At 41.8% G+C, this 14846-nt stretch overlaps 1 protein-coding gene across 5 annotated transcripts in view; it reads left to right on the forward strand.

Annotated features, from left to right (window-relative positions):
* The window catches only part of lrfn1 (leucine rich repeat and fibronectin type III domain containing 1), a 199911-nt gene extending 188784 nt beyond the window's left edge, over positions 1-11127 (forward strand). For all 5 annotated transcript variants that reach the window (XM_047595007.1, XM_047595002.1, XM_047595003.1 and 2 more), the window contains 2 exons: positions 5641-7036; positions 9145-11127. In XM_047595007.1, coding sequence (XP_047450963.1) covers positions 5661-7036; positions 9145-10045 — 2277 coding nt within the window. In that variant the 5' untranslated portion in view covers positions 5641-5660 and the 3' untranslated portion in view covers positions 10046-11127. The remainder of the gene's footprint in view (positions 1-5640; positions 7037-9144) is intronic.
* Positions 11128-14846: the final 3719 nt, after the last annotated feature.

The raw sequence follows: 14846 nt of genomic DNA on the forward strand, positions 1-14846 counted from the left end.
AAGTAAGGCTGTCAGTCCCAATACAAATGAAGTTACTACTTCAGCATAAACCACTAAATAGATTGGATCAACCTAGTCTCATGGCACTTTGTAAAAGACTGAATTCATGTGTCCTTTTACAGCTTTGAATATAACTTGTTTCAGAGTTCAAAGTATCATTTGTGAGACGCCCCGTGAACTGAGGCTGTAGTCCTCAGTGCAGTGGTGCATATTTGTTGCGCCCCATGCTACTTGGTATTCTTTCTCAACCCACTAATTATTTCTCTCCTCTAGTTACGATCAAAAGTCCAAAACATCTTTTAACCCAAACCATCATCTTTTCCATAAACCCAAGTATTTTAATGTCTAAATTTGACCAAGAAGCTGCTAAAAGTGCAAAAACTAAACTGAAGGGTAAAAATAAAACCCCTCCAGCCTCCGTTTGGTGTAGTTTTTTTCTGTGATCCTGCACCTTCAAACATCATCAGTGTCACAAAAAGAAAAAGTGATTCAATTTCGTCACTATTTCACAAAGTGCCATGAAACGATGGTGGTTTGCTAATACACCGGCCTGAATTTGATTGCGTTAGCCTTTGTGCACATTGTGTGTGTGTGTGTGTGGAACGCTGCTGCTTTGGATGCAACCGCTGCAGTTCATCAACGACAATGGGAACATTTCAGGACATGAATGCTTTGAACACATGAAACTGGGTCCTATTTACATATCTGTTCGCCCGTGTCTAAGCTACACTGAGCTATAGCATCGTTACTGTTTTATTTCAGTCTGTGTGATCTGTGTCACTGTTTGCACCCTGGCTTTTGGTCGCCTCTAAACTTGAATATCTTACTCAGAGGTGACATATTTCCATACGTGACTCTTGGTGCAACAGCTGCTACTGCCATCCATCCGTTTAGTTGTTATTGTCCAGTATCTCGAGTAGCTACAGTACGTTTAATATTATAGATAACTAGCTGTTTTACTCAAGATGGAAAGTCAATGTGGATCGATCTATCTATCTATCTATCTATCTATCTATCTATCTATCTATCTATCTATCTATGGATAAATCACAACATTTTAATAAAATAAAATTAAGCTTGCTTCCACCTAAAGTAGACATCTGACTTTCTGATGCTGTAATAGCTTCTTTTTGCTCCTTTTGTAACTAACCGCCGTTACTGCTGGCAACGCAAACAGGTCTTTCCCGCATGGACAACACCGCCATGAACAAAGCAGCTTGTTATCACACCCTGCAGCGTTTAAATGATTATTTCTTTTTCTTTCTTTCTTTTTTTTATTTTTTTATTTTTTTTACTTATGCTTGTTTTTCCACCCATTCAAACACACCTCTAATACAAATGAGTCATCAGTCATTAGTGTCTGTGGGCTATGTGTTATGAGCTATTTTGCTTTCAAATGCTCAGGGTCTTTTATTATTTTTTTTTTTAATAATCTGATGTGCATTTTAAGCGGAGTAAAAGCCAACAAAAACATAATTAAAAGCATATTTGGGAAGGACTAGCAAATAATCACTATTGAAATACCTAAATATGTTTAAAAAAAATAAGAATATGCACCATGATTTCATTTAATGTTGAATTATTTTTAGAGCTTTCAGGTAAATACACTGTCATTAGATGTAAATAAAAACTTCTTTTTTTTTAAGTTGGATGTGACTGTCAAAACAATGGTATCAGTTCTTATTTTTTGGAAAAACTTTCAATTATATTTGTATTTTCTCCTGTTCAGTTCTTGGATTCTGGTCGACTCTTAACTCCTCCAGTTTTCTATCATCCAGACGTGTTTTCATTCAGCCTTTTGTCGCTGGCAGCGCATGTCAAAGGCAGTTTCATGTATTCTCATGCTTGAAGTGGATACAGGCTTAGAAAACCTGAATATGGTGTTGAATGTCAGGTTCACTCTTGAATGGTTTAGAGGGCACACATTTTCCAATTTTGATTTCGCCAATGTATGCAAAATGAAACCAGAGGAGAGGGGTTTCCGTATAAAGATAAGTTATAAATACACTGCTAACTCTGAATGCAGTATGTTTCACCACCGTGTATGTGTATGGGAGTGTATATAGAAACACATACGGTGGATTGAGTCATTTTATACATATAAGACAAACATCAATGCCATTGAAAACCAATAGATAAGAGATAGAATAAAAATGAAAAACGTAAAATGACTGCATATGTGTGCACAGTGGGTATGTATATGTCATATTTTAGGACAGTTTAGCTGGGATTAGATGATGTTTTTCATCAGAAAAAAAAGCAGAAAGTGTCTTGCCACCCTGTCCCCTTAGCCTAGACAGACAAAGAATGGAGACAGAGTTGTTATTGTCACATGTGTGGAGCAACCGGTGCTTGCCAGACAGAGCAGCGACTCCTCTAATGTTGTTGTCAGCATCCTGACAACCTCCCTGACCACTTTTCTCTTTGGCTTCTCATCAGTTTTGGATGTCTTGTTCTTAATAATGCGACAGTTGTGCCACATATTTTCTACACTTCTTCTCGACGGTCTTCACTGCGGTATGTGTAGCGCCGTGGACGTCTCTTGTCGCACTTGACTGCGCAGTGTATTTCATCGACGTGATCCCCTTGATGCTTTCTAAGCTCCTTGTGGCCCGCGACTCTTGTAGTGACATGCCACCAAGAAGATGTCAGAGAAATCCCGGAAGAAGAGCTGAGATTTATTTGAAAGGTGTGTATCGTTTCGTGGAAATGAGGATTTGATTGCAAACACGGCAACAAATATAAAAGGTTATTAGCAGTTATGCAGTTACCCTTTCCTTCAATGGCATTGTATGAGGAGGCATTTTTTTAAAAAGTGAATCCAATCCAATTGCATCTGTTGAAATCTACTGTACATACAATATTATAATAAGTTATATACGTATCAGTAAGTGTGCACAGCTGTATGTCATGAATGTGTTTGTATGCATGGGTCTATTTGTTTCTGAATATGACAGAATGTGATACATGATCACATTCTTAATTAAAAATGTATGTGTCTTAAGTAATCCATCTAAGTAATCCCTTGTGAAAGGTTGTATTCCTGCACGACTGGACACAAAAACAAAGCTCAACTCCAGTTCACCTTGTGCTCTCTCTCCCGCTGTCTACATATCGATTCGGTGGCCAGCACTAAAATTAAGCAATAAACCAGAGATAGAAATGCGAGCTGCCCTTTTCTTTTAAATTACGTGGCCATTCATACATCTGTTCACATCCTCACTTACCTTCTCAGAACCCATTAAGATTGAAGCCTTGCTTTTCGGGCAGCTCAGCATCATCTTAATGCAATTCAAAGACCTACATTCTACTCCAGAGTTGCCGTGGAAACAAAGTCCACCCCCCCCTCCACCCCTTCCCGAGATGTTGAAAGATCAATAGAGTATCCTCGACGGTGTGGCAGGAAATGCACTGGCACAGATGGTCCTCCGAGAAACCATGAGCTTTGTGGCCTAGTTAGCATATGAATACTAACACAATAAAGCAAGGTCACTATTAAATTGAAATTTAACAAACTAGAGCAACTAGCTCTCCTCTGTTATCCAGGAAGAATCATGTGCCTTGCTGCAGCCTACGGTGTAGTTATAGCTTTCCCTAATGTCTTTGAAAAGGGGAAATTAGAGAATTTTCTCTCACACGTGTGTTGTTGCATGACAAAGCGAGAGTATTAATGGGATTGATGACCGACACTAACTGCGTGCATGTTGTATTTTAATGTGGCTCTGTCGCTGTTTAGCACAGTCAAAAGCAGGAGGGAGGGGAGTGCAAACACCAACAAAGCACAGGTCTGGGCTCAGTGTCTCTCCTAAATAAAGCCTAATGATGTAGTGAAGCGTAACAGAAGTAAGACGTTGTCGGCGTTGAGTGAATTTGTTCCACGGTCTTTGATAAACGATCCCACTGGTTTGAACACAAGCTGGTCCACTTCCTTCAGATAATGACATCATACAAAGCCAGGCTTTAATGAGTTCTCTGATTGGACAGCGCGTTTCATAGTTAACGAGGTGCCCTGTTGTCTGTTAGACAGTGGCCAGCCAGCCTGCAGTTTGTGTGTGTGTGTGTGTGTGTTTGAGTGTGTGCGCAGGCAAATGCAACATGGGCTGATGTGAACTGACAGCAGTGCACTTGCAATTTCTCCCTTCGTTCACTGTTTTGAACGTAACAACTCTCCCCAGATCAGGTTTGTTAAGTTTAGGGTGTGTTCTAAAAGAGTCTTTGTTCACAGCATATGAATACGCTAGGGAGGTAAAGGGAGAGCTCTTGGCTTTTACATTTATTTCTTTATGAAATTTGACATGTGGCATTTAAAATATTCTGAGAATTTCTCCGCAGGCATGTTTAAATCACATTTTATTTAGGGCCACGGTAGTGTGAGCATTACATGCTCTTGCTTTGGGCACAATGGGGGACAAAATCAGTGGTGTTAAGGATGTAAGCATCACCTCAACGTGGCGGAACGTAGATAAAGAGACTCTAAAATTAGTCGTGACAAACTGGATGGAGCATTGCAAATGATGAAAACAGATATTTGCGCTTAAAATCCACACACCGCTTTTTCTGAGTGGATTAAATTTATTATTATAACTATGTTGGATCCCTCAAAAAAATAGTAAAAAGAGGCATTACTGTTGATTGACATCTGGATCTGGCAGAGAGGAATAGTGTCACCCTGTGGGGCTGGATAGAGTGGTGGGATGTAGGAACTATTGTGTCATTTTCGAAACGTACAAGAGAAAAATCAGTTGTCATCCCTCTACTTAATCAGCGCTAACGGGCGCTCTCATCAACAGTGAAGCTCAAGGCATTAGCAATCAAGATAGATGACAAAGAGGGTGAAACCGCTGGCGATATGGCATCAGCCCATCACTGTTTGTGTTCCACTGGGCTCTCTTTTGGTTATTAGAGCCAAGGATCACTTTTTACTCCTGTCACCACAGGCGTGTTCTTTCAGAGACAGAAATCGATAGCTCTAAATGGGAATCTGAAAATCTGAACATCCTCAAAACCTGACAATTGCCCAATAATGCCTCCATGGGACTGACTGGAAAACAAGCCGTATCCCCACTGCTTTCACCTTTGCTTTTTTGTTGCCGTGATTTACATGACAGGTTTCTGTCTAATTTTGCAGTACATCTCCGAGGTGTCGGGGGCAGAGAGGAAGAAAAGGTTATAAAAATTCTTGAGCACCGTAGACAAGTGCTCTTTTCTTCCTTTAATTCTCCATCCTGATGTGGAAATCAGAGCAAGAAAAACATGTAAGCCTTGTTATATTATGGAAATGTACATGGGACGGTTACCTAATATAGTAAAACTGCCCTGTGATCATTCATGAAATGGTCTACTGGAGATGTAGCCTGGTGGCACGGAAAAAAAACATTCTGTTATTTCCATTAAAAGGCTACAGAGACATGGGCTTCTGACAGCATTGGCGCAGCCTTTCATCATCCCAGGTGCCATTATTTCAGAAAAGCTCCATTTCATTTTGTGATTGATACCTTGCTGGCAGTCTCAGCAATCTTGGTCAGACTCTAGATTTTTGCAGCAGGCTCTCATAAAGGCTATGATGACATTTATTAATTCAAAGAACTCTATTTTTTTAACTGTGTGTCTCCTATATCCTTTTGTCTGTCTTTCACACAGGACCTGGAAACTGATCAACAATGGACCGGCTGGTTCTGTGCGTGCTGCTGTGTGCAGCCCTGGTGAAGGGATACAGCTGTCCCGGCCGCTGCATTTGCCAACACCTCTCGCCCACTTTGACTCTGCTCTGTGCTAAGACCGGTCTGTTGTTTGTGCCCCCCTCCATCGACCGCAAGACCGTCGAACTGCGGCTCACTGACAACTTCATCACCATCATCCGCAAGAAAGACTTTTTCAACATGACCAGTTTGGTCCATCTCACCTTGTCCCGCAACACCATCAGCCAGATCACGCCCCACGCCTTTGTCGGCCTGCGATCCCTGCGGGCGCTCCACATGGACGGAAACCGCCTCAGTGTTATAAAAAGCGACCACTTTAAAGGCCTCATCAACCTGCGTCACCTCATCCTGGGCAATAACCAGATCCACCAGGTGGCCCCTAACTCATTTGATGAGTTTGTTTCCACCATAGAGGACTTGGATCTTTCCAATAACAACCTGCGCAGCCTTCCCTGGGAAGCTATAGCCGGAATGACCAACATTAACACGCTCACACTGGACCACAACCTGATTGACCACATTGGAGCGGGGACTTTCACACTGCTCACTAAGCTAGTCCGCCTGGACATGACCTCTAACAGGCTGCAGAAGCTTCCGCCAGACAGCCTGTTCCAGCACGCTCAGGTGCTGTCTGATGCCAAGGGCTCCAGTTCGTCCACTCTGGCCGTGAGCTTTGGCGGGAACCCTCTTCACTGTAACTGTGAGCTGCTGTGGCTCCGCAGGCTGACGAGGGAGGATGATTTGGAGACCTGTGCCTCACCAGAGCACCTCATGGACAAATACTTCTGGTCCATCCAAGAGGAGGAGTTCATCTGTGAGCCTCCGCTGATCACTAAACACCTTGCCACTAAGCCCTATGTCATGGAAGGTCAAGGTGTGACTCTTAAATGCAAAGCTGTGGGTGATCCAGACCCAGATATTCACTGGCGGTCGCCAGATGGCAAGTTGGTGCATAACAATTCCCGCACGATCCTGTATGATAATGGCACCCTTGATATTCTCATCACCACGCTGAAGGACAGCGGGGCATTTAATTGTGTGGCGTCCAATGCCGCAGGCATCGCCACAGCTGCTGTTGAGATCAACATGATCCCCTTACCCTTGTTTGTTAACAACACAGGCCACATGCGTGAGGACCCCGGCCTCTCTGACATCACCACTTCCACAAAATCTGGCAATGACACCAAGGGCTACGACAAGCAGGACAGGAGGGTGATGGTCAGTGAGCTGACCTCCTCCTCTGCAGTGATTCGCTGGCCGTCTGAGCGCCATATCCCTGGCATCAGAATGTACCAGATTCAGTACAACAGCACAGCAGATGATACTTTGGTGTACAGGTAAGCCATGGTGGAGGCGGGATGGATGGTGGGGAAAAAAAAGGGTGGTAGAGCAGGGACGTGTGGAAGGGTGAGGCATCTGGAGTTACCATCTGCTGAATGACACAGCAATCTATTTGGCACAATGACATATCCCAAAGAAGCAAAATGATTAAGTATGTCCAAAAATAAGCTGAACTCCTATGGTATAGATGAGGGAATAAACTTAGCAGACATTTTTCCTGAAATAAAACCCTTGAAAATACACTCTAACTGCCTAAAATTGTATGCTGCACCTAAGACATTCATATTTTCAGTAATTAATTTTTACACTCTCAATGAGATTATTGCAAAGAGCTGACTAGACTGGGAGTCCAGCACCCCGAAGGACTTGATGGTGTTTTCAACATCATTAGGACATAATATGACAACAACAATAACACGAGGGCCAACTATTTCACTGGGTGTAACGGTTTGTATCATTAGCAAGTGTCTGCATTAATTGGTTGCAACACAGAGTGTGATTAGATGGGGTTGTCTAATGATAGGCTTGGTTGCAATGGTGGAAGTAGTATTCAGATTCAGAGCATTCAGCGCAACAAAAACTTTCCTTCAACTGTAAACACCATCGGGGTTTGGCTGCTTTAAGGAAGCATCTGAGGGGTCATGATACGACTGATTAGAGATTTTTGCGAAACATTTGTATTCAGCTTTGTGTTTTTCTCCAATATCAGTTTGTTGTAAGGGGTCACAAGCAAAAACAATGAAAATAACCAATTTAATCTTTGATAATATACAACTGCCAGAGTCAAAGTATATTATTTCCACATGAAATTTAGAGGATTGGACGTGTAAGTACTGAAATATAACACGAGAATAAAGGTACTTTATTAGTTTCCACCACAGTGTTAATATTGACAACAAAATAATAATTAAAATATAAAGTACAAGTACTTATTTAGCAGGATGATCCATATGATTGTTATGCTACTGAATTATTCCCTTCATATATTATCATATACAATGTCTTGTGTGTCAAATATTGAAAAGTAGCTTGTAACTGTAAGTTAAAAGTGCAATGAAATGGATTTTTTTTTTTTTTTTTTTACTTCTTAGTACTAAATAAAACCTTATTCCTTATGATGATTGCTTGTTTGCTGAAAGAGGAACACAAGTGCAGTGCCAGTCTTGTGGTGCCTTAAAATAATGTCTTATTGTACTGCTACGTTAATAAGCATTGCTGAAAAGAGAAAAATGTCTGCATGAATGACCTTTAGTGACAATTTGTTAATGGTTATGCAGAATGAAGTCATTCTTGTTTAAATCGTTGATAAAAACTACCATTTGCAGACCTTATGAAAATATGAGAATTAGTCTGTTTCTTGTGCGATAAGTGCCGCAGATTAACTGGAGTCATTATTTATGGAGCAAGTTAATAATAGTTGTTGACTTCCTTTCTTCTTCTTTTTTTTTTTTAACCGGTTTTATCAGATATAATGAGTAGCCCTCCTGTATAATTTTCTCATCCTGTTCCGGTATGAGCTGAGTGTTGTTTTGTCTTTAGGTGGTACATTATTACCTACAAATGATAACCATCAAAGTCTCCCTTTAGGGAAAAGGAGCAGGCTTCTAATTATATTAATGTCTATGCTGACCTGGAGACAATGCCTTTCTCCTTTGTATTTAGGGTCGCGTAATCTGTGATTGTGACCTTAGGTATTCACACATCACAACTGCCTTCACATCATGCGTCACTTGTCCTGCACCCTGCAGCTGTTGTGGCATATCCTTTAGCCAATGACCCTCTTCTGTCTTGTTGATAATCTTTGCTGGCATTTTATGCGCAAACCTAACAGAGCGACTTCTCAGAGCTATTATATGATAAATATATTCTCTTATAAGGCAGGTTTTATGAAGTGTGGTGCTCTTTAATGTTCGTCTACCGGAATGACTGACATTTAATGCTCGAGCGTTGATCTCCCCGCTGCCTTTGTGTGTGGTTGTGTGGAGCAGACACCTTTGTGTGATTTAATGCACCTTGCTGCATGTAAATCAGTGCATGTGGGTGTTGTAATTCTCGTGATTAAACCTCTACATTTTCACCAACGCGCTGCTCCTTTCCTCTGCAGAATGATCCCATCTACCAGCAAGAGCTTCCTAATCAATGACCTGGCTGCAGGACGGGAGTACGACCTGTGTGTGCTGGCGGTTTACGACGACGGCATCACATCATTAACGGCCACACGTGTGGTCGGTTGTGTGCAGTTTCACACGGCCAGCGAGGTCAGTCAATGCCGCTTCATGCACAGTCAGTTCCTGGGAGGCACCATGATCATCATTATCGGCGGCATAATTGTTGCTTCAGTGCTTGTGTTCATCATCATCCTGATGATCCGCTACAAGGCCTACAGCAGCCCAGAGGACAGCAAGACCAAGGTCAGCTCCAGCATGCACTCCCAGACCAACGGCAGCCAGCAGCGTCTCCAGCGTTCCACCTCCAAGCAGCCCTCTGACGAGGGCCAGCGTGAGCCTCAGACGCCCAAAGAGTGCATGGCACTGGTGCTGCTGGTGGACAACGAGAAGAAGGATGATGCGGCATCCGCCACTGCCATCCTGGAGGTGGAGCTGCCTCAACTGACTGCGGACAAGATGAAGAGAAGAACCAGCCTGGACGCACAGCGCTCTGGTCCTCCATCTGAAGACACGCAGACGGACAGTAGCCTGACAGGCTCCACCATGTCCCTGTGTCTCATAGGCCCCAATGCCGGCACCAAGGAGGCTCCCAGGCTCAAGGACAAGAAAAGTGCCCTGGCCAACATGGGCTTGCTCCCTAATGAGCTCGCACGAACTAGGCACAGATTTTCCTTTGATGGTGGGGATTACTCCATATTTCAGAGTCATAGTTACCCACGCAGAGCGAGGACGAGGTGGCACAAGTCCACCAACCAGCTCAACATGGAGTCATCGCCGCTCGCCAACAGGAGAGTTACATTCAGCAGCACTGAGTGGATGCTTGAGAGCACAGTCTGAGGAAAGTAGTGTCGCCAAAAAAAGAAATTGAAAAAAAAAAACAAAACAAAACAAACACACAAGCACACACATGTAAAAACACAAATATGTCTACATGCCATATAACACACTTTCCCTGCACACAGCAAATGATAAACACAAGCACATTTACTTACACATGCAAACTCTCTGCGAGTTGCTGGAGAAGAACATCAGTCTCCTTTCATCCTGCCTCCCTGTCATACTCCCCGAGAGGTTTGTTGGCCATGTCCTTTCTTTATGCAGCAGTGCCTTATTCTAAAAAGAAAAAAAAAAAATGTACGAATGGAGGATGCTGCTCACTGTAGTCATAAACCTTCCTCTCTGTCATTGCCTCCTGCCCTGATAACAGGAGGCATTTCTTTGGATTTTTGATTTTCTCCTTTTACTCTGTGACATGCCAAGGGAGTATGGCGTTTGGATGTGACTGTTTTAATTGTTTAAAAAAAGAAAAGGAAAAAAAAAAAATCATCATAACTGTAAAGTGAACAGCCAGGTATCCTGTTATGTCAATCATGTTTTGGGTTCTTTCTCGAAAAAAAAACAAACAAACAAACAAACAAAAAAAAACTTTTGCACAGAAGACACGAGATACAAGGACTAGTATCACCACCAGTCTATACAATAATAATAATAACGGGGTAAAAAAAAAAAGAAAAGAAAAAAAGAATAGAATTTTACAAATGCCGATTTCTAATGTTAGCATAGAGAGGATGGACCCGGAAACCTGTTATGGATTCCTCTTTGACGGTCGGACTATATGATGTTAAATAGGTATTGTTCCAGATGTGACTGTATATTAATCGGTACTGTATCTGGCTGGTCTAGATAAAAGACAACAAACAAAAAAGGCATATATAAGTATATTAAAACATTGGTGTATGTGTACTAACTATGTAAGTAAGTAAGTCATATGTCACATGACTTTTTACAAAGCATTTGGGTGTTGGCTGCAAGTTTTTACATTAAAAACCTGTGTCATCACACCTCTCCCTATTTAGTATGTCAAAGTTTGGACCATTTATCCCCTCACGAAGGGTATTAAATTTTTTTGTGTGGGTAAACTGTATCAGTGGCATTTTCTTCTTATGCTGCAGGGGTATCTGTGTGCATGCACTGCAGGGACGGCCGCGTGAATTGAGATGATAAATATTTCATTCCTTAGTGCTATTTATAAGACATCTGTGAAAGCTCCACAGCAGAGCGGATTGGGGTGTGGGACAACGGGGTGGGGGGGTGGATGGGGAGGTCTGGGGGGGTGGATGGGGGGGCCTGGGGGGGTGGCATGACAACTGGATGTACAGCTGAATTCAAATGTAGTTGTTACCAGAAGTGGTGCAAGAGCTGATGCTCACCACAAGAGGGAGACAGAACTCTGTAAGGTGCCTAATTATTTGCACACGGTGTTGAGGATGCATTGACGACCGTTATTAGCAGGAAGCCTGCTTAGCATCCTGCACTTCAGGTGTGGTTTTTCTGAAGCTACAAATTCTGATGTTGAAACGGGGTCCAGAATGTACTTTATTCATGTCTAATTATCATTTCAATGCGACAATGTATTCGTCAGTATCTGTAACTCTTTCTGTGAAGCATCCATCTAAGGAGACCATGTAATCCAACAGTAAATACGTACAAATCTTCACACTGAGATATAAAACATGCATTTCCATCAGCTGCAACTCGTGGCCTTCATCAGTAAGTTTTTTCTTTTACCATGTTGTCATGGAGAAACATGAAATAATGAAAATAGTATTCTAACTTATTACAACAGCAAACACCTTTTCATACTAAAATTGGAGATAAAATTGTTAAAATATCAGTATATACAGGCATAATATTATGAGTATTCCTCCCTAATGGGCCTCCAAAACAGCTGTGACGCGTCAGAGAAGGGACATGGGCTTTCTTAGGGTGTCCTGTGGTGTCGGGGACCACGATGTTGTTAGTGGGGGCCTTTTGGATTGAGGGGAGGGGTTTTGTGGATCAGGCTTCTCCTAACTTCTCCTGTCCGTGGGTTTAATGTTGTGGCTGATCGGTGTGTGCTTACAACTTACTATAACTACTATATGTAGTGTGTTGCAAACCTATTGTTTATGTACTACATGTAAATGTTTATTACAGAGGGTGAAATAAAGCGCTTCCAAAAACAGGCCTGACGACAGGAACAGATGCGATCAGGACGGATGAGGGATATTTGTTTGCTGCCACAGAAGACATCCTCTGCGTCTGATTACAGCTACTTAGCACAGGCTCGGATGAAACTGAGCTGCGAGGACAGCAGAGAGATAAAAACATGGAGCAGAAAGATAAGTTGCACTGGAGGTTTTCAATCCTCTTGAGCCTCCTATTTGCATCCACAGTAACGGAGAAGATTGAGACGAAGAATGGGGTCATCCTTTCATCTGCATCGCAGTGAAACCGGTTTCATCCAAGACATAAGCATTTTACAAACCCTTAATCTTTTCCTGTTTCTTCACTTTAGAGGGTACATGCTCAGCTACAACTCAAGTCCAAATTCTCATTAACTACCAATGCTTTAACAGTGTGGAAGTATTTCTGTCTGCTCCTATCTGTAACTATTATTCAACAGAAAATCTGCTGAGGAGGCTGAGCCATCACCAAGTACTCAAACCTGGCCTGAACAGACACACTAGTGAATACCAGGAGAGAAGTGTGTTGTGTCACATCAGCAATTCTGAGTGACTGCAAAAAAAAAAAAAGACTCTAGACTTGGTGAAGGTAATTTTTTTTGCTGATCCCATTATATATTGAATGCATACTAATGTGTGTTTGAAAAATCCAATCCGAGCATAGACTCGAGCTGGACACTATCACTGCTCTTTATTCAAATTTTGTACAATGTTTAAATTAACTGGGGGACTTTAAAGCATGTAGCTACAGCCTCAGAACCACACAGACAATGCTTTGCTTGTGGGTGGACTTTTCTAAGTTTGGGGTGTGCTCTTTACCTGCATTCTTTTCTCCCATACATTTTCCTGCAGAGACGTTTCCAGGTAATATTGTGTGCATGCTAAAAACATGCTAAAATTTCCTAAAGCTGGTAAGATCTCAAATTATTCATTTTATGGTCACTGCTCACTATGCTAGCATGCCATGGATTAGGTTTCTTTTTTTGAGGAATCTATTCCATTTCCTACCTAGCTAAAAGTTCCATCTTCATTAATGTCTTTCTGAACAGATGCACAGATACATTTATGCAGGAAAATGTGCTTTTGTTATGCTTTTTGCACGCTCTCGCGAGGCTTTACTTACGTTTTTTTTTGTTAAATGCTAACGCTCACCAAGCTAACATGCTAAGGTTTAGCAGGTAGGCCTGTTTTAATTTTACTGTGTGGTAACACTTCATAAAATGTGTTAATTGGCACTAGCACAGCTGTTTTCACTTAAGTTATTAGTTTAATTGTTTTTTTTCTTGTTTTATTGAGAAATCTTTAATCCTACGAATATTTACTGCTGCATATTAGATAACTAGATTCATTTCCTACTCGTCACCCAGATTTAGATCCGCCTTTATTAATTGGCCACAGCAAAAGTTGCACCATTTAACCATTACTAATGTGGGGGAAAAAATTATATATATCTATGTATGCATTTTATTTCTCTGCAGGACAACAGCCATGATTTTGGGAGGCTGTACTCATGTTGTGCTCTGAGATAATGCTAAAAGCTAACGCTCACACTGCTAACGAACAGTCATGTTTTCCCACCATCCTATTTCAGAGCTTCATAACATTTGCTTCTTGGCACAAACTCAGGGGTTACACTTGAGTTATTGATTTAAAAATTATTATTTATTCAACTATCTCGGAGCAAGGAATGTCTGAAGAGGTGTTGTTGAGATGAACTGAGAACTGTTAGGCGCAGCTTTAAAGCACCCTCAAGTTTTGATTTTGCCCTTTTTTTTTTCCAATACGCTTGTTAACTGTGGCAACAAGTTTTGACACCTTCAGTCAAGACTGATTTGTGTTGCCGAACTTCATTTGATTCCTTCCATCTCTAAGATTCAGACGGTTGCAGCCAAAGCCGAACATAGCTCACACTCTGCGTAGAGAGAACACTTAGCCTATTGACACACACGTAGCAAGGCGCTTCAGGCTTTTCCAGTGCACACTCTTTTCAGAGTGGTGTACCAACACTTCCTTTGTCATTAGATTGGCTAAAAATAGCCAGATGGCATCTTACTACTTATTACCAAGTTTGCATGGGTGATGGTGTTTTTAGGGGTGTTAATTGCGTGACTGAATCTCATCTCTTTCGCATTCACCCTGAGTCACCTAAATGGGAAGGCCTTGCATGAGGACGGCAATCTGCTGCTGTTGAGTATAGCACTAAAGCTAAACCACTAAAAGTGCCCTTTATAGCAGTCAAACAGCACTGCCACAAATCTCAAAATGTATTCGCTTTGATCACGAATAGCAGCTTATTAAGGTCTATCTTCCGCATCATAAAGATGTCTGCATGTTCAGACTAGGACAGGATGAGGAGAGGTCTTTGATGTCATATTGAGAGGAAGCCAGCCTCTGTTTCCTTCTTGACAAACACCTTCACAGCTCAGAAATTCACAGGGACTCATTGTCATTATTCTCACGCTGACGGTTATTTCAAAGTATAAATTATTAACCGTTACCTAGATTTATGCTTCCACCTCATTACACTCCAGTTAACACATGAATTCTTTCTGTGCAGGTCAGTGGAAACGTTGTTTGTGCTTACAATTTATATATCGCTGTCTGTTCAGTAATCTGATGACTATGTCAAATCT

This window comes from Mugil cephalus, chromosome 9 (genome assembly GCF_022458985.1).
Source record: "Mugil cephalus isolate CIBA_MC_2020 chromosome 9, CIBA_Mcephalus_1.1, whole genome shotgun sequence".
Taxonomy (NCBI): domain Eukaryota; kingdom Metazoa; phylum Chordata; class Actinopteri; order Mugiliformes; family Mugilidae; genus Mugil; species Mugil cephalus.